At 41.5% G+C, this 19012-nt stretch overlaps 2 protein-coding genes across 3 annotated transcripts; one reads left to right on the top strand and one right to left on the bottom strand.

Moving 5' to 3' along the window:
• Positions 1–27: 27 nt before the first annotated feature.
• On the top strand, positions 28–5752 carry gpr137bb (G protein-coupled receptor 137Bb). The gene is made up of 7 exons (XM_028971704.1): positions 28–679; positions 1955–2004; positions 3152–3374; positions 3491–3640; positions 3719–3847; positions 3988–4112; positions 4912–5752. The coding sequence occupies exons 1-7, from the start codon at positions 275–277 to the stop codon at positions 5021–5023; spliced, it is 1194 nt and encodes a 397-aa protein (XP_028827537.1). The 5' UTR covers positions 28–274; the 3' UTR covers positions 5024–5752.
• A 60-nt stretch (positions 5753–5812) lies between these two features.
• Positions 5813–17043, bottom strand: ero1b (endoplasmic reticulum oxidoreductase 1 beta). 2 transcript variants are annotated; one of them, XM_028971702.1, is made up of 16 exons: positions 16649–17043; positions 14796–14915; positions 13889–13972; positions 13598–13639; positions 12001–12083; positions 11695–11768; positions 11474–11594; positions 10690–10736; positions 10507–10518; positions 10321–10347; positions 10019–10111; positions 9638–9884; positions 9155–9224; positions 8767–8853; positions 8367–8500; positions 5813–7876 (listed from the first exon to the last, which is right to left on the bottom strand). In XM_028971702.1, exons 1-16 carry the CDS (start codon positions 16802–16804, stop codon positions 7816–7818), a joined length of 1458 nt encoding a protein of 485 aa, XP_028827535.1. In that variant the 5' UTR covers positions 16805–17043; the 3' UTR covers positions 5813–7815. The 2 variants fall into 2 exon arrangements, with proteins under 2 accessions (XP_028827535.1, XP_028827536.1); XM_028971703.1 differs by lacking the exon at positions 16649–17043 and adding an exon at positions 15606–16632.
• Positions 17044–19012: the final 1969 nt, after the last annotated feature.

Genomic DNA, 19012 nt, shown 5'->3' with positions numbered 1-19012 from the left:
CTGCGATCATGTGTTCACAGTCACCTCTCGAAGCGTGACGCGGAAGCCTGCCTCGGTCTCCCTCCCTACCTTGCTCCCTCTTTCTCTCCCTCTCACTGCCAGAGAAGCAGCCTGCATGTTTCTCTGGCAGGTTTGCATGGAGGGGGAGAGGCAGACTGTGAGGCTCAGTCTGCAGTAAAGGCAGCGTTGAGCGCCACAGTCTCCAACTCAGAGAATCTTCTGGAACCATTACAACTGTCATCCCAGAGGAGCACCAGAGAGGACAGGGGACCGCATGGAGGAGGGGGCTGAGGAAAGAGGCGGAGGTGGGAGCAGCACTGATGGAGGCGGGGGCGCCAACGTGTCCCTGTCCCCGCCGACCCTGAGCCCCTCCATCCCGCCGTTCGTGAAGCTTGGCCTGACGGTGGTCTACACCGTTTTCTACTCGCTGCTCTTCGCTTTCGTCTATGCCCAGCTGTGGCTGGTGCTGCGCTACCGGCACAAGCGCTTCAGCTACCAGACAGCGTTCCTGTTCCTGTGCCTGCTGTGGGCTGCGCTGCGTGCCGTCCTCTTTTCCTTCTACTTCCGGGACTGCGTGACCGCCAACACGCTCGGACCTTTCACCTTCTGGCTTCTCTACTGCTGCCCGGTCTGTCTGCAGTTCTTCACCCTCAGCCTGATGAACCTCTACTGTGCCCAGGTGAGGAGAGAGAAGGGATGAGGACGTGATGGAGAGGTGAAGAGATGGATAGGTAGAAAGTATGTGAGAAACAGGAGCTGATTAAATTAAACAGGGTAAATGAGAGGAAAGACAGGGGGATAAAGGGACAGAAATTGAGTGAAACCGGCAGATGGAGAATGAAAGGGTGTCAGAGAGCAGCATGAAAGCAAAATGTGAGAAGGCAGCCGGGGCGGGGGTGAAAGAAAGGAGCAGAAAGAGAGATATTGAGTGGACGTAAGCCTTTAAAGAAATCTGTGTGTGTGGGAGGAGGAGGAGGAGGGCGGATATGTCCTATGGGACTAAAGAAGAGAGACAGACTTTTATATTATTCAGCACTGCAACGCTCATTTAGCTGGAGGTACAAACATACTCGCTCACGACCCACATAGCCTCCATTACCTATTCATGCAGCGAATCACCAGCCCATGAAACGCACACCTATGCACGCTTAATGATGCGGTCGCAGATAGCTCCTCGCTTTGAGAAATATTCCGATCAGAGCTAAAGGGAACTGCATAAACCACTGCAATCCAACACCAGAACTGTTGTCACAATATAAAAATAGTTTGTTGCCATGTCAAATGAATATTTTATCGGTGTGGGAAAGCAGATCATACAGTGACAAACCAGGGTAGTGCGGAATCCCTGCGAGGTGTAATTTTTACCCAGTCTACACTCTGACGTGGACCTTTTCACCCTGTCATTACCATTGTGTTATCATAATGGCCAGTCAAGCTTCGAAATTACAGTTTGTCCAACCTGCGTCTCTCCGGGGAGCCATGATGGAATCAAACTCTTGTCAGAATAGAAATGGTATGTGAGATCATGGATGAAAAATTGTGTGAGAGAACAAAAAAAATGCACAGGAACTGTTTTGAGGTGCGTTATTCAGGTGCCATAAGGAACCATTTTTTTGCTGAGCTGAGCTGAAAAAAAAGGCTGATGAATGATGGTCGACCCCCGTTTGCTGAACACTGCTTTTCCATTTTTTAACTTTAAGAAATATGTTGCCCAGCGCATTTTATCATTAAATTAGTTGCTATAAAGGAGGATCTCTGACATCTGTCACATTTAGTCCTAGGTCTGATTTCCTGTGGTTCAGAATAATTAATCACAGCTTGAGTTCTATGTGATTTTGGAATCGGTCCATTGACCCAAGGATCCTGTGGTTTGTTAATTGTTGTTAGTAGTTGTGGTGTTTGGTGGGGGGCTGAATACCAGCAATGTCTCATATTATATTCTTTTCCATCACAGGTTTTCTTCAAGGCAAAGTCTAAATATTTCCCTGAACTTCTGAAGTACAAGTAAGTCTAAGTAAGGGCAAGGTCAAAAGACCTTGCCTCTGTATGTATTGTTTTTTGCTCTGGTAAACATGCATCTGCCTTCATTCACTACATCAAAAATGGTCTAATTGTAATCCAGAACTGTGTATATGGCAGTACACCATGCAGTACAACCTCGCCCACAATGTTCATGCATAAAACCATTAATTCATTCAATCTTTCATGACCATTAACAAAAAGCTCCATTCATCTACTAAATTTGAAACCAATTTCAATCATGATAAGGCAGGAATGGATGCACACACCAAGGGTCAATTCAGAACAACCACTTCCTATAATAGGAATATTTGCTGAAAATCAAACCCTGTCGTGAATCGACCATGGTAATCACTTCATCGACCATATTGCCAAGCTACATTTATTAGTAACGCAGTTTGAACGCTCTACTAATTCCACAGACTGGTCTTTTGTATGCTATAGGACTTTCGGCTCTTTTAAAGGTCCCGTATTATGACAATTTCACTTTCCGAGATTATTTAACATTATGTCTATGGTCCTGCAGTGGCTAGAAAAGGAGATATGTATAAAGCTAGCTTTGGTCATTCTGCTTCGCCGTTCAGAGAGCGGCAGATCATATGGAATGTCTCCCCTTTTGTCATCATAAGGGGAAAGGTTACCACCCTTTCTCATGCTTTGTCCGGCCAGAGAATTTAGCACTCCTCCCCTAAAAAAGGAAATCCACTGACCGTCATGATTTGAAAAAGTGCGAAGCATTGCAGTTGCTCGGTGATTGGATGAAAAAATGAGCACAAAATGTATTTTTTTTAGTTCTGTTATGCAACACTTTGAAGAATCAATGGGTTAATTTTATTTATTTTAAAAGACACTCATCCAATTCCATTCACTGTCACTTTTCTTCTGTGAGAATCTTCCAATCCATGCTGTTTTAACCAAATTGTCAAGTTGCTTTGTTGCAATTACAGTTGTGAAAACGTTTGCAATTACAACTGAATTGATTAGAAGTAATGCCTCCAATTCGCTGAAAAGAAAAACCCACCTCAACGACCTGAATATCGTTTCTACCTTTTTTTCCTTGTGTCCCTGGACAACCGAATTTTACAGGATGAAATGATGGTGGATGTTTACTGCCCTAATTCCCTCCTTGCAGGGTCCCCTTGTACCTCGTCTTTGTAGGGATCAGCCTCCTCTTCCTGTTGGTCAACTTGGTCTGTGCTCTCCTGGTGAAAACATCAGATATGCAGGTGAAGACCATTGTCTTGGTGCGTGTCACTATCAATGACACGCTGTTCGTCCTCTGTGCAGTCTCCCTCTCTGTCTGCCTGTACAAGGTGGCCAAGATGTCCCTGGCAAGCATTTACCTGGAGTCAAAGGTAAGGGCGTCATCTTTAACTTTCACTGAGGCCATTCCTAAAAGCCTTCTGCTAATTAAACACGTCTAACGTAGGAATGTATTGCTTATTCAAGTCAGTTCTCTGATTGGTTGCAGGGCACATCAGTGTGTCAGGTGACCCTGATCGGAGTTATGGTCGTCTTGCTGTATGCGTCAAGGGCGTGCTACAATCTGGTTGTCTTAGCACTGACAGATATAGAGAATATTAACTCTTTTGATTATGATTGGTACAACGTATCTGACCAGGTAATGACCATCACACACAAACAAACACACACACACACACAAGCACACAGTGTGATTGTGTCTCTTGTGGTTCTGCAGGCTGATCTGAGGTCCACTCTGGGAGATGCGGGGTACATTGTTTTTGGGGTGATTTTGTTCGTTTGGGAGCTGCTACCGACTTCACTGGTGGTCTACTTTTTTCGGGTTCGGAAGCCCACCCAGGACAAGGTCAGTTTGTGTGGGATTTTCTTTTACCACATCAGACCCTAGCTGGCAGAACGGGGTTTTTCTACAAGAGAAACGTTCAAGCACTGGTTATTATGCAAAAATACTCCATTACGGAGCTGACATCTCTGGTTGTGTTATAGAGCACCGGCTCTGCTGTTCCCAGCCACGTCTTCTCAAACAGACGCTACTTCTTTGACAATCCAAAGCGGTATGACAGTGATGATGACTTGGCTTGGAGTGTGCCCACACAGAGCACCTCAACCAGGTAACTAGCATTTCTGTTCAACTCAATAGCTAAATCAGGGGCTTAAAAGGAGCCGCACATGCACAATATGCAATAAAATTCAGCAGGAAATGTGGCTGAACAACAAGCAAGAAGAATAAGAATATTCTTTTCCAGCAACATGCTTTTCTTTACACCAGTTTAGGAAGCAGGGGTTTGTCCCTAGACATTATTGTTAATTTATTCATTCATTCACAGAGCCTGACTGCTCACATCAGCCTGGCAAAAAACCTCTTAAATCTCTCACGCCTACTGATGCTATTGATATCGGTTGATAACTTTATTTTTGCTATCTCAGCGTGATAAAAGCCATTTTTGAAGCTCCCTTGACTAGTACAGCAGAAAAATGTTATTCATTGCTTGACTATCAGCATAAACCTTCAGGAAAACCATCCCCGTTATCTAATTTAAGGTGGTGGAGAGAAGCCAATAGTGTGAAATGCTGCCATCACAGCAAAAACTCCCTGCTTTGGAGACATGCAAATCTTCAACTTTTTTGAAATCTTCAACCTATTATTTGTTCATTACACAATCACATGTGTATTATTTCATAGTTCCTGTATCTTTAGTATTGGTCTGTAATGTAAAAACCCATAAATTAAGTGTTTTAGGAATTTTCTGAAATATTTAATAGTCACAAAGTACTCTAACTTGAGGACTATGTCCACTACAAACAGGGCATGCAGATTTCGATCATGATCATGGCATCATACCCCAGAAAACAATAGAATGAATGAATCCATAGTTCTAGGCTGAATCTGACATATTTCCCATGTCTCAGTCTGTCAACAGACTGCTACGACTGGGGATGCCGTGGCAGCAGCAGCTTCCTGGTGCACGTTGGGACAGAGGAGCAACGGTCGTCTGTGGCAACTGGCCAGCTCAGTCCATAGCAACAAAACGATTTCGTCTTGTGTTCATACACTGCATTAAAACACTCACACTGCACTTTGATATAACTGTCTGTCAGTTGTTTGTGGTGTACGTTTGTGTGCGAGTGCTGCTGATTGAAAACTAGAGACGTCAGTTTGCCATGGCTTACCTTCATATCCTAGCAAACCTGTGACTCGTCTTCAAAGCTGGCATCTCCACAGCTGCTGGATAGCTGCTCGGAATGTTGTGACTATAAAAGTCTTTGCACTGGACTCCAAGGTAGTCACATGGAGGTACAATGGTCATATTTGGTGCTTGAAGACTGTAATTTGAATGACCCTGAGAAACCCTTGAGATTCAAGCATCTAAAGTTGTGACTCTAAAGTGATCCTGGGATCATCATAATAAGGTTAATGGCTGTAGTTATAATAGCTGGTTTTGGATCAGTAAATAAAAGCACAGGATGATGTTGGTGAATGCAGGATGCCCATCCTTGGAACACATTTGCTTTATGTATTCAGACGATAATGACTTGTGAATGGAATAAGACCGTGACATAGTTTCATACTGCACCCTGAATAGGATAAATATGTTTTGTTTTTTTAATCCATTTCATTTAGGGTGTGTTTTGCTACTTGCCATATTTACATGATGTCATACCACTGTGATACGTTTTGTGACAATTCTTGCTTTGTGAATCTTTTGTTAAATATACTTGAGCTTCTAATAAAGATGTTTGTGGCACACAATACACAGTTTATGGCTGCTGATTAGGTTTTTCCCCCAACACAGAACTACAGCCACAATTGTCTCACAAACAGGAATCTTTATTTCACTTTTGAAATAAATAAACTCAGCAAGTAGACAACATTTTTGGTGCAACTTATATATAAGAGAGCGATAAACATTTTTGAGGCTGAAAGAAGAGATTTCTGGACAAATAGGCAGCAAACAGAATGGCAGCATTGCAGGAAGTCTGATGAAAACAGAATAATCTTACGATCTCTCACCCCCTCCCAGAAGGACAGCAGGCAGGAGCTTTTTAGAAATACTTTTCAGGGTTTCTTAAGGCAGACAAGTGAAAGATACAGGGTGTGCAAATGAAAGCATGCTCTCTCTCTCACACACACACACACACACACACACACACACACACACACACACACACACACACACACACACACACACACACACACACACACACACACACACACACACACACACACACACAGAGAAGGACTTTATGATCGGTCTCCTTTAGTGCACTGTTTGCACAAAGAATATGTAAAATAAAAAAATAAAAAAAAACACATGCAACTACAGCAAAAATCACATAAAAGTCGCCTGATATGGTACCAAATGAATGAGGACAAACACACAAGAAAAAAAGCAGATCTTTGGTCCATATCATGGAATACTGTAGATTAAATTACACCCTTCAGTAGTATACAACTGCCCAACACACACAAACACACTCTCTTTCGCACATCTGTGTAACAATTACACATTTTGTTCTCTTTTTTTGATTTTTGTAGTTTTCCAGCACAGGATGACCACACAGTGCAATGGGTACACATTCAGCGTAAGAAGAATAAATGCTTACGACAGTCTTACAACTCGCATCTGCTTAGTGAACTCTGACCTCTCAACTTATGACTTGTCTTCAGTCATTCCAAAATCTGTTCTGTGGTCCAGTTACCGCCATCATTAAAAGACACGTTTAACATTACCATTGGTTGTTTGGAAGACAGATTGGATCAAGTCTGAGTTTGAACCACATCAATAGATGCAAAGAGCCCTCACACCAAAAACTATGCATCAAAAGAAAGTTCATTTGTCATATTTCATTTCTTTTTAAAAGAAACCTTCCAGCAGAAATGAGAGGACTATTGTAGACATGGCCAATCAAGGACGTACAATCCTTTATTCAACTCAGGTCAGAGTCACATTGAGATGACAATTTAAGCAAAAATATATTGCTTTGAATTGTCTTGTGTTGTTTTTGAAAGAATTAAACATATAGGAAAATGATGACGATTCACATGCATAGCTTGTAGGCGCATTCCTTCATGGCTGCCTGCAAGAGTGCAATTATCATGAGCACACAAACACTTTAAATAAGTGGCAAAATATGTGAGAAATTATTAAGCTGGAACCTCATTGTTCTCAATTACATCTTATTTTTTGTCAAAAGCCCACAATACAAAGTGAAGTTGTATTAATTCTGTTCAAAGCAGAGGCACCTATGCTTTTAACCAGGTGCACACTCAAAAATTATAAGAAAAATGAAAAAAAATCTAGTAGAATGTTATTGCATGAATCAAGTCTGTGGCCACACTTGTGACTAAATAGCTGCAATTGGCTTTAATAAAAACACACTCTTCCGCTCGCTCACTCACTCAAAGTCTCCCTTTTAACAAACACACAAAAACAGGTTTCTGACTAAAAGAACTACAACTATGCTTAATAGAGTGTGAAGATAAATAAAAGTAATTCTGTTGCCAGAATTAGCCTGTCTTACACACACACACAAAAAAACAAAACAAACAAAAAAAACTTCAGCCTTGATTTGCCCCAAAAACTACTCTGTCAGATGTTAGGAAAAAGCTAGCTGGTGCAGCTCAGTAACTGAGAGGTGGCCTTTTACCAGGATATACATGTGCCGGAGGGCAAGGAGGTGATTGAAGCAGAGCTGCAAGAGTATTTCTGCTGTTTGATGATCCAGCAGTCCATTAAATGGCCTTATGATGTGGAGGGTCAGACTGCTGAAGAGTCCTATGAGGTGGTGCCACCTAGTGGTCTGCAGGAGGTATTACCTATGTTCTTTGATGAGAGTACTGAAGTTGTGGAGTTCTTTAATGCTGGTAGACAACCTATGGTGAAAGTACTGAAATCAGACATTGGCTGTGGGATTAGGGTGAAAGATATGAGACAGCAGCTACATGAAAAAAATGTATTCTGAATAAAAGGAAAGACTAAAATAAAATCTGATTAAAAACTATCCATCAGCTAAATCAGACAGTTAAATATGATTCGCTCCTACTAATCATTCAAACAAATACAGTTAATGAGGATATCTAGCCGCGCAAGTGAAAAGTTTTTTTATAAAGAGATTAAATAGAATCTTCACTCAGAATTAATCCAGAATGTCTATGTGATCTAAATGTGAATTACATTTAATAGTAAATGTAATAGTCAGTAGGCATGGGGTGGATCATCTGGCAGCTAATGATGCAATTGTACAGAAAAAGTGAATTCATTGTGAGTCAGACCAGCCTCATTGCATATCAGTTACACCAGAGTTTTATAGTTTGGAGCCATTGTGATTCTCCCTAATCATGCAAAGCATTAACTCAATAATACCTTCCAAAAGCATTAAGCAGGGCCACAATCTCCTGTCGAGTCAGCTGAAAGCCCTTGGATGGACTGTGTTCCGGAAGGTTCTTTATTTCCATCTCAGAAAACAGGATCTTGAGGGCAGTGCCCAGCCCTTGTGTCTGGAAAGACCCAGACATGGACTAGTTCAAATTTAAGGCATGAAATATACAAAAACTGAAACATTTACTAACCTTATAAATATGTCCAACCAATAAATTAGAGCACTTCTTTTTATGTTTTGGAATTAATATCAATGGCTTTTCAAAATAATTCTAAACAAGTTCACGGTCCATGAATCAAAAAGTGGGCCAATACTGACAATTGAAATATGTGCTACTTTATCCTAACAATAGGGGGCAGTGTGGGCTGTGCGTGAATATCTCACCTGAAGTTTCCCCCACAGACGGCACTTACTGCAACCCACACAGTCCATTATACGAGAGATGTTCTTAAAGTGGAGCCGGAACTCCTCCTGGACACACAGAGAATACAAATAATAGGATAAAATTGAGCAAACATCCTCAAACACACCAGAATCCAGGCCCTTGTACAGAAAATGACAGATTCGACCAGCATTTTGACTTTTGTTTGCTAATGCAGTAGTTATATTTTTTTGTTCTCTAACCTCAGTCACTTTAAGCACTTTAATCGAAATGAATTCTGTAATGCCGCTAAGTGCAAATTACACAAATTAGAGATGTAAAATTCACCACCTACACATTCCAAACTTGAACAAATTTAATTTATGAGAGTTAATTATGACCCAGACTCACTTTTAACCTTTTGGCCTCCAATTTATGCCCTGCAAACATAGATTTCTCATCAAAGTGCATTGGGAAACCTCTGTAGGTAAGAAAAAAACAAATAAAACGGCAGACATCATTTCTCAGAACATGGGAGAGATCAGCCATTAAATCCATTATACATGTAACCATACATTAAACAACCACAGAGCTCAACTGCACAATTATACTTGTTTTAATTTAAATATGTGCTTTTTCCTTCTATTAGCATTCTATTAGCAGGACTGAAAACCATCAGTGTCAAGCCATCACAGCATTACATTGCTCTATAATGTAATAAAACGCAAGACCCATAGACGAGTACGTGTGTTTGAGTGGTCACTTAAACAACACATGTACATGTTAGAGTTTTTGAATGACCAATATGGTTTACCCAAAGGATAATGCAGAGACTAATGTGTGAGAATGTGTTTTCTAATTATTTCATTAATGACAGTGTCATTCGGCTATTACTTGGTCTCATTGAAAATCTGAAGCAGAAGGTCCTTGGTGATGGAGTCCTCCTGGGTGTTGCCGGTGTACAGGTTGATGAATGTTCGTTCAAAATACGGCGCAACCTTGAAGAGCGCGCGTAACTCAATGAGAAACAGGAAGTAGAGATTCTTTAGTCGTCGCGTGCCCTCTTCCTTCGTCTCAGCTGGGTCAAAGCGGCGCCGGAATTCTTGAACATTGGGGCCCCACAAGGCTTTACCCCACCCCTCTGAGTGGAAACAAAATGTACAGGCATGACATCTGAATATGAATTCTCTCACTGAACTACTGAAACTATTTTTTTTTTATTAGAATAATATTAAGGAACATCAACATTTATTTCATATCACATGATCACCTTACCATCTAGCAGGTGCTGGGCACACAGGTGAATATTGATGCTGGTGTGCAGCCCAGAAATAAGGCGATAAAACACTCTCTTCTCAAGACACAGTCCTAGAGCAAACATGAACAGAGACACTATCTTATAGACACACTGGAAATAGACAAGTGTCAAATGTTCTGATGTACACTACTGCAAATGGATTACTGTGTCTCGGTGTTCATAACCAACAAATTCAAAGACAAAAACACAGTTAGAATGAGACAGATTATAAAGTCAAATAAGAAAAATAAAGGATGCTGATAAGGATGCATCCTGTTACCTTCTAGCCAGTTGTAAAAGCCTTCACCTGTAAACACACATATAAACATAAATATTATATTTTATATTACACATATTCTAAATAACTCCAAAATTGAAATAAATCCTCTTTGAAAGGAAAAAAGCATGTCGTTTGTCACATTCTTTGGGGCAACTGTTTCTTTTATTTATTAAATTCTGTACTCACCATCATCGTCTCCTAAAGAAAAGAAAAAAAGAAATTATAACATTAGAACTACAGATTCTGCACAAGTACCGTAAAGGTCTCACAAATCTAAAGAAATACTTGTTGTGCAGTATATACAGTATGTAAAAATAAAACCACAAGTAGAGCACATTCCAGGCAAACAGCAAGAAAGCCTGATCTCACCTCGGCTGGGAGTCAGTGGGTTCAAAGGCCGGTACACCGATCTGGGCCTGCAGAGAGAAACACACACATTCACTCTTACAACAGTTTACAAGATAGTAGGGATGGGCATGAACAGCCACTACATGGCATAATCTAGGGCTGGGCGAGATGGCAAAAATATTATCACAATGTACTTTCCCATATTAAACGATTCCATTTTTAGATCAGATTTTTTTTTACTCCTATTGCCAGACTGAAACCAAAGACACCAGAGATAATAAACAGTTTATTAACATATGAAACCATGACTTTCGCTGGCTCCAATAAGATTTTGAACATTTATCAGCCTTTGAATTTCACTATTTCGATACCAAAAGAATATCAATGTTTTTGAATATTTTTCCTCTACAATTTTGCTGTGAATGATTTCAGCACATGGTTGTCAATGGCAATAAATTCACAGTAAAAAATGTAAATCACAAGAGACATTAATTTCTGCCATTTTGCCTGTGTTGCCCCAAAGAGTAAATGGCAGTAAATGCGCAGTTGATTTTAAATATACAAAACCATTGCAGACCTTGTACATTGGCCAGGATGCTCACTCTCACCACATTACAAAGATAAAGACTGATTCAGGAGAGTCTGTTTTTTGGTGAAGGGTAGCAGGCCAACTAAGACACCAGTCTGTTAACTGTGTTACTGAAACCAAACCTGATTACACATCTCCATGTATGTATACGTATACATTGTCATTTATGTACTATGCAAATATCTTAAATTTTATGTGCTTGTGTGTGCATCATACTTAAAACAGTTCTCCTCGTAGATACTGTTCCAGACTCTCCATGCAGACGGCCCTTTGTATCCCGTGTAACGTTCTGGATTCAGCAGCAGATCCACATAATCTGCATCTGGAGAGGTTTCATCTGAGAAAGACAGAGACAGAGGGACGGAGAAACAATAGTAGTGGTGCGTTTAAAGAGAGGTTACGGCATATGGTAGATTTACAACATTCTCCTAACTCACCATCCAGCTCACAAAAGTTGTCTTGAGCGTCGTCATGGCGAGCCCAGTCTTCAAAAGCCTCTTTACTCTGGTTACTGTAGAAAACGAAAACATGCAGGGAACATTTGAATAGAACATTTGTTATCAAATCCATCGGTCCAACTTATTCATTTAAATTTTCATGTGGTGGGCAAATGGTTGAATCCAATGAGCTGTAAAACTCCGGTGTTTACTTTCACTATTTAAAGTTGGCAGCAGGAGCTGGTTGTGATGTGTGTGGAAGACACATCACACAGCAAAAGACATGGTGTCCATGTGTCTCAATACCTCAAAGTGCTGTTAATTGCCCCCAGCTCATGGGCTTGCTCACAAGCTTCCATTTCTGTCATGGTGTTGACTGCCTTTGAGTACTGTGGAGGGAAAAATTCAGATATAACAGAACGTTGTCAGAAACACGCATTCCGCTGAACTGGCTGGGGCAATACATATAGTGCTGCTCTATTTAAAACAAACAAACAAACAAACAAATAAATAAAAAGAGAGAGAAATTGTAAAAACAAAATGAACCAAAACACACAAAAACAGCCACAACACATCCCAATTTAAAATGTAAAGATTCTGATAAAAGATGTCATATGTGTTTTGCTACTACATTCTACTTATATTATAAAAATCTACTTTCATTTTGAAAACTTAGAAATTTACATAAAGGGGTGTAGATTGCCAGAGTCGGGCAATCTTCTGTCCTAGCAGAAACACAACAATTGACCTAACCTGCTTTGCCTCTTAACCTTAGGAAGATAATGCAGGACCAGCAGAAAACCAGGAGAATATGCAAACTTCCACAAGCAGATTTTATGAATTTGCATGAATACAAATCACCATCCAATGTCCTGCTTTGGATGGTCAGCGCTAGCAGTTTCTCTGGGGTTAAAACGGCACTCATTGAAGATGTTTTCAACCAGGGAAGAGCTGTGTGACTCCAATTGAATTACTATTAGGATATGATATAAATATGCATTTCTAATAAGCAATAGTTTAAAAAAAAAAAAAAGAAAAAAAAGAAATGTAATAATATAGAGGTTATTAGGATGATTACCATTATCATATTCTATATTTTATAGAATATAGATCAGCTAAAATAACATTACATAAAGGTTAAACAGAGCGGAAATGGCATAACCAGTCATTTATCGGACCATGTCATAGAACAGTGCTGGCCACTGCCATAGAACAGTCCTGGCCACTGCAGCCAGTGTCTGGTCTGAGAACAGCCCGTGGATCCAGTGGTGCTCACAGGAAAACGCACAACACTGAGGAAGTGGCCTTGAGAAAAACAGACCTCTCACCAAACACCAGCATCACCAGAAACAAGTACCTGCATTAAGGTAGAGAAGATGATCTTATAGAACTAGTACTACTTACTATTAACGGTCATACTGTCATTACTGAAGTCCAGCACAGCAAGTGAGAGTATTAACTGTATTACACTGAGAATATTAAGAATAACAACTACACTGATTTTAACATACAACAGCATTAGTAATAATCTTTCGGTAAGACACGTTTGAGAACCAAGGCCTTAGAAGGTTCTGGAAAATTTGTCACGATAACATCAGCTCCATAAGCCACATCATGCTCCAGCAGCCAAAGCAGCAGAGGTTAAACAAACAAAGGTGTTCAAACAAACCCCACTTGCTATTTCAGCCTAGTGCATCACTTATCAGCAAGGGATTTTCAGATGCTGGTTTGGCCACTCGAGGATCCTCAACGTCCCAGAGCAGAACACACTGGACCCAACAGCAGTAGCAAAACACCAAGCCTGGCAGATTTCATCATGTAATGGCGATTGTTTCATGTTGGTTCCAGAAAGGAATCTTTAATGGCCTTAAGCGCAGAAAGTAGGAGAGAGTACAGTTCATACCTTATTGTAATTCCCAGATTTGATTCCCACAGGGATCTTGCTCTGTCAAACATCAATAAAAAGTACCTCTTTAATGAGAGCTGAACATGGGCTTAATATGCATCACATGCAAATAAAATCTGTTCTAGAACGGAAGAGACAAGTGGCCTTGGGAGTCATAAGCCCTGCTAAACTAATGTAATATTGTCACTATGCATAACTCTGTATTTGTCTGATGAAGGCTAGGAAGTGAACGTGGGGAGGGGGCATCAACAGTGGCAGGACGTGAAGAAGAAAGCGGTGAACTCTGACCTCAGGGCATGGCTCCACGTGGCAGTCTTTGATGGCGCACTGGCCATCGTCCGGCCAAAAGGGACACGGCCGTTTCAGGTTCACCTGCGGACACACACACGTAGGTCCAAAGTGACTCGCTGCAGCCACCACACGTCAGCGGCCATTAATGATAGCGTCTGTCGAAATGCCACGTCTCAGCTGAGTCCCTCACTCAGCTGCAAACAGGCTGGCAGCAGGTGGCTCACACGGTAGCATTACCATCCCTCCTCCTGCTTAACTAACCTATCTTAAAGTCATTTTTAAAGGGCTGCTGCACAGTGGAGATGGAGTTGAAAAAGCAGGACGTATCCGGTCCAGGTCACGCTTCTCCACAGTTCGAGGTTTTCACTGCCACAACACACCCGATCCAGTGCATCAGATATTTATCAAGCTCTTCATCGGGCACCTGCCAGATGGCACAGACTGTGCAAATACTGTTTAGTTAGTGAATGTTACCTGACACCACTGGCCATCCAGCCAGGCAAAAGAGGGTCTGGTCTTGCTGGTCACTCTAATGCATGCCGTGTTTTTTCAATATGTTCAGTCGGTACATCGTCATTACTTGTATATTTAACAGAATTAATTAGGCTACACAAATGAATGATGTAACTTCATGCCACAATGAAAAATTCAATGATTAGAGACTGGTCATGTGAAACCGCAAACCAGACCAGTGTCCAAAACCCTAAACACTCTGCTCACCTGGCAAAACCAGCAATACTGGTTTTATACTGGTTTGTTCAGGCCAGATTTATATAATATATATATACTGCAAAAGAAATTTTACACTGTATAGGAAATAAATCCACATATTTATACAAACAGATAAAGTTGAGACAACAGAGAAAAGAAAAAATGAAAAAGAGAAGAAAAGGCTTCAGCTCACCTTGTAGTAACGGAAAAAGTCTCTTTCGATGAGTTGGCGAATGAGTGGGTAGATTTTAAAGTTGTTGAAGACATCAATGCTCTCAATGTCACAGAAACAATCATCCAGAACTCCAGTCAACTAAATGAGAAGTGACAAAAAAGTACATTTAATGTGTTCTAAATGCATCTGACGAAAAACAAAATAAAGGAAGTTAGGAAAGGGCTAATAAGATCACCCCATTAGGTAAAAATAGCCTTGCACACATCTTACCCAAGCACCAGAAACATAGGCTACATGGAAAAACCCCACAACATCAGCCCAGCTGTGACACAATGTGGTAGGAAAGTTAAGACATAAGGTCAGACACAGCAGGTCACATCAAAAGTCTAAAAGGAGGCAATCTTTATTAAAAACACACACACACACACACACACAGAACCCCATGCAAACATTTTACACTATTGCCTAGCTGCAACAGTTTCTTGCGTGCATTATAGATAAACAGCTGCTGGGAGGCCGAAACGCGGCTTTCTGTAGATCCGTGCAAACTAGCATTCGAGCTCAGCAATCAATTATTCATGTCCGGATACAATCAACACAACGGATCCCCGGCAGAGAAAAAAAAAGTATTATATACAGTATATAGTAAATATTTAGTATTCTTGTCTGAAATGAAAGGTTGAGAGATGCATATGTTCCACAGCTTTATGTCTTTTAAACCACCACTACTATCAAAATTCTTATAATAATACAAGTTTATGTTGAATAAAACCTCATTAATGCGATAAGATTATTTTATATTAAAAGAATTCGAATTCATATGCTGACCTGACAATGTAAGAGTCCGAAAACGGCCAGATGAAGAAAACACGTGATCCAGGTGCTGCAAATGTTTGCAGGCATGCTGAAAGTTTTGCTGCAAGTTATTACTATTTTTCAATCGTGGTCACTCCTTATTTCTGAAGAGTTGGCATCTCCAAAACCATCAGTCAACCCGCGACGACTGGCTCGAACATCTGTTCTCCTGCTGCATTTAACGCAGGTGAACGTGTGTCCCGGAGGAATGAGCTGTCACTGGAGTACACCTGTCGCTTCCCTCGTGGTCACACGGTGACAACTAGACCCTGCCCACAAACAGACTCCGAGAGGCGCAAAAGTCCGAAATTTTGAGGTTTGTAGTTTTTACGCTGCTTCCACGACGCCCGTCGTCGTTAAGATTGGGTACGGAGAGGACTACAAGTCCCAGTGTCGCGTAGCCGCGAACGTGCGTCTCGGCCAATCAGCGCACACCACGACTTCTAACAACAAAAGCAGCCCGGCTGGTCTGAGGCAACTTAGTAGTCGAGAACGTCAGGTTTCACGCCAAAAGCATGGCGCCCATGGGGTTACGATGGAACAATGGTAGCACACAGGCTACACTTACAAATATTACACGACGTTACGTACGGCATCAAGCGAAAGCCCCCGTTCATTCTTAGCCGATAATAACGATGTGACGCGTTATAAAGCAACATATGTCCAGCCTCGACTTACACCGCTGTAGGCGGCAGTGAAACTGACAGCGGCGTCTTCCGCGCCCCAATTGCTGTCACGTCAGGCGAACATGGCCGTAGAACATGCCAGACTGGTCATTTACATTTACGTTTAAAGCATTTATCAGACCCCGTTATCCAGCTTACAACTTACAATCAGTAGTTACAGGGACAGTCCCCCACGGAGCAACTTAGTGTTAAGTGTCTTGCTCAGGGACACAATGGTAGTAAGAACCTGGGTCTTCTGGTTCATAGGCGAGTGTGTTACCCATTAGGCTACTACCACCCAATCATCGCACGAATGCACCACATTACCTCTTCGTCCGACCGCAAACTTACGTGACAGAAGCAGCTCTGCTCCTGGCTGTCGGTGTTTCGAGCGGCAGAATATTCCTCCTGCGCCCTGGAGTTGTGAAACAAACCCGAGTCCAGGTCCCCGAAGATGAGCCACAGCAAGAGCAGCAGTCCTGAGGTCCGTAGCGTGGCCTTTAACATCCCTGATCACAGGCAGCCTGGAGGAGTTCGGCAGCAGAAATCACCGCGGGCTGGAACACCGGACCTTATTTAACTCGTCTCGCAGCGGACGGACAGAAAGCGAGTCGTTCTAAAACTCGGCTCGTCGCGCCGCAACTCGTGGGTTTTGCACGAAGAAGCCAGGCAGTAAGCAAAAGATGCAAAAAAAAAGAACGTAACTCTGAGAGTGCAGTTTCCGCATCGGTAGCGCCGCCAACCTCCTGACGTGGACCACGTGACGTGTGAGCTGTACGGGAAGCAGTGAAGCCCAATTCGTCGAGAAACGCCTCTCAGTCGCCCTTAGTCTGCGGCACCGCCGGGGTTTGCCCCGCCCACACGCACAGAATGTCCCGCCAATATTCAAAAGTGAGACCACCTCCATCTAAAAAAAAAAAAACTGTGAACAAATAATGCTTCTGTTCAGTTTTTGTATGAATTGTATGTATTTATTGAGAGGGAATGTTCTATCATATTCCCTGGTTGTGATTGATAACTGAACAAATACAGCTAGGGAACATGAGTCAATAACAATTGCGATATGGACTAAACAATTAAGTGGAACTAGTGAAAATGACAGAGAAGGGCACTCTAAAGAGATTGTAGAAATTAGAATAGAATGCCTTTTATTGTCATTATATGCATGTACAATGAGATTAAAAGCAGCTCCTTCAGTGCAGACATATATGTACAAAATAGTGCAGAAAATACAAATATACAAATAAACACAATACAATACGGTAAGTAAAGTGTCAGCGTTATATACATATGGGAAGAATAAATAACTCATTGGGGTGTTCTATACAGCATAGATTATGTATCATGTGTGTTATTTCACATTAGAATGTTTGCACATTTATTTCACAGTGTTTCCAAGTATTCATAGTAATGATTAACATTAAGGTTATTGAACAGTATACAGATATTGCACAGTATGCAATGATAATAAATATTAATATTGTCATTGCACTGCTGTAGGTTTGAAGGAAGAAAATCCGGGGCTTTGGGGGGTTCGACTGCGTCGTATCAGATTTAAAGTGGTTATGACTTTTGGGAAAGAACTGTTCTTGAGTTGGTTTGTCCTTGTTGTGATGAGTTGAAAGGTATTGTGTTAACTTCATGCTGCCTGCATCTTATTCCAATAATGTGACACAATACACTCAACAGTGCCTCTTAGTGGTAAAAAAAATTCTCTATGGCATCTTTTTTTGTGCATGCGCTGACAGAATGTTTTCAATCCAAACCTGTCTGCCACATGTATTCTAATCATCTGATCCTAACTAAGCAGTGGCTGTAATGAAAGCTTTCTGTCACGGAGGCCTCCAGGACAAGCACTGGGATCCCCTGCTCCCTCCCTCACTACTAGAAACCAGAGAACCCGGAAGAAACATGTACATTTATGGCATTTGGCAGACGCCCTTGTCCAGAGTGACTTACAATGTGCTTTCATGTTACCATCACCAGGGTGGTAGTAGCCTAGTGGGTAACACACTCGCCTATGAACCAGAAGACCCGGGTTCGAATCCCACTTACTACCATTGTGTCCCTGAGCAAGACACTTAACCCTAAATTGCTCCAGGGAGACAGTCCCTGTAACTACTGATTGTAAGTCGCCCTGGATAAGGGTGTCTGATAAATGCTGTAAATGTAAATGTAAATGTATCACTGAAGTAATCAGTTCTGGTTCACTAGGACTCACACCATGAGTACAATACAACCATTATTTCACTCTGTTGTAGTTTTATTGCATAAGTCAGAGAAAGAGATGTATGAGAAAGTTACAAGGCAGTCTAAATATTCTCTAAAGAGGAAGGTCTGAAGATGCCGTTTCAAAATACTCAGCGACTGTGCTGTTCTGACCTCAAGGGGAAGTTCATTTCACCACCAAAGGGCCAAGACAGAGAAGAGTCTAGATGAGTGTCTTCCTCGTACCTTCAGAGATGGAGGGACCAGGCGAACAGTAATGCAAACACTGCACACACAAGGTCCGAGCTGAGACTCAAACTCAATTGGGATAAAATTAAATTGTTACCTGTCAATCTAGGACATAAACAAAAACAGATGTATGAGAACCAGTGCATTAACGTTTACTATAATTACGTTGCAATAACATAGTTCGAGTTCGAAAAGAGCTGTTCATTAATGGCACCAGATCTATCTTCTGAGTTGCTTCTGTTGTCAGTTCATCATTTG

This window comes from Denticeps clupeoides, chromosome 3 (genome assembly GCF_900700375.1).
Source record: "Denticeps clupeoides chromosome 3, fDenClu1.1, whole genome shotgun sequence".
NCBI lineage: Eukaryota > Metazoa > Chordata > Actinopteri > Clupeiformes > Denticipitidae > Denticeps > Denticeps clupeoides.
This window is presented reverse-complemented; position numbering and strand designations above follow the sequence as displayed.

Coding starts and splice junctions, on each gene's coding strand:
- ero1b (XM_028971702.1), bottom strand. CDS start 16,804: ATGTTAAAGGCCACGCTACGGACCTCAGGACTGCTGCTCTTGCTGTGG. Junction 10,112..10,320: donor CTTTTACAACTGGCTAGAAG/GTAACAGGATGC, acceptor TGTTTGCTCTAG/GACTGTGTCTTGAGAAGAGA. Junction 7,877..8,366: donor CTGCTTAATGCTTTTGGAAG/GTATTATTGAGT, acceptor CTTTCACCATAG/GTTGTCTACCAGCATTAAAG.
- gpr137bb (XM_028971704.1), top strand. CDS start 275: ATGGAGGAGGGGGCTGAGGAAAGAGGCGGAGGTGGGAGCAGCACTGAT. Junction 680..1,954: donor TGAACCTCTACTGTGCCCAG/GTGAGGAGAGAG, acceptor TTTCCATCACAG/GTTTTCTTCAAGGCAAAGTC. Junction 2,005..3,151: donor CCTGAACTTCTGAAGTACAA/GTAAGTCTAAGT, acceptor CCCTCCTTGCAG/GGTCCCCTTGTACCTCGTCT.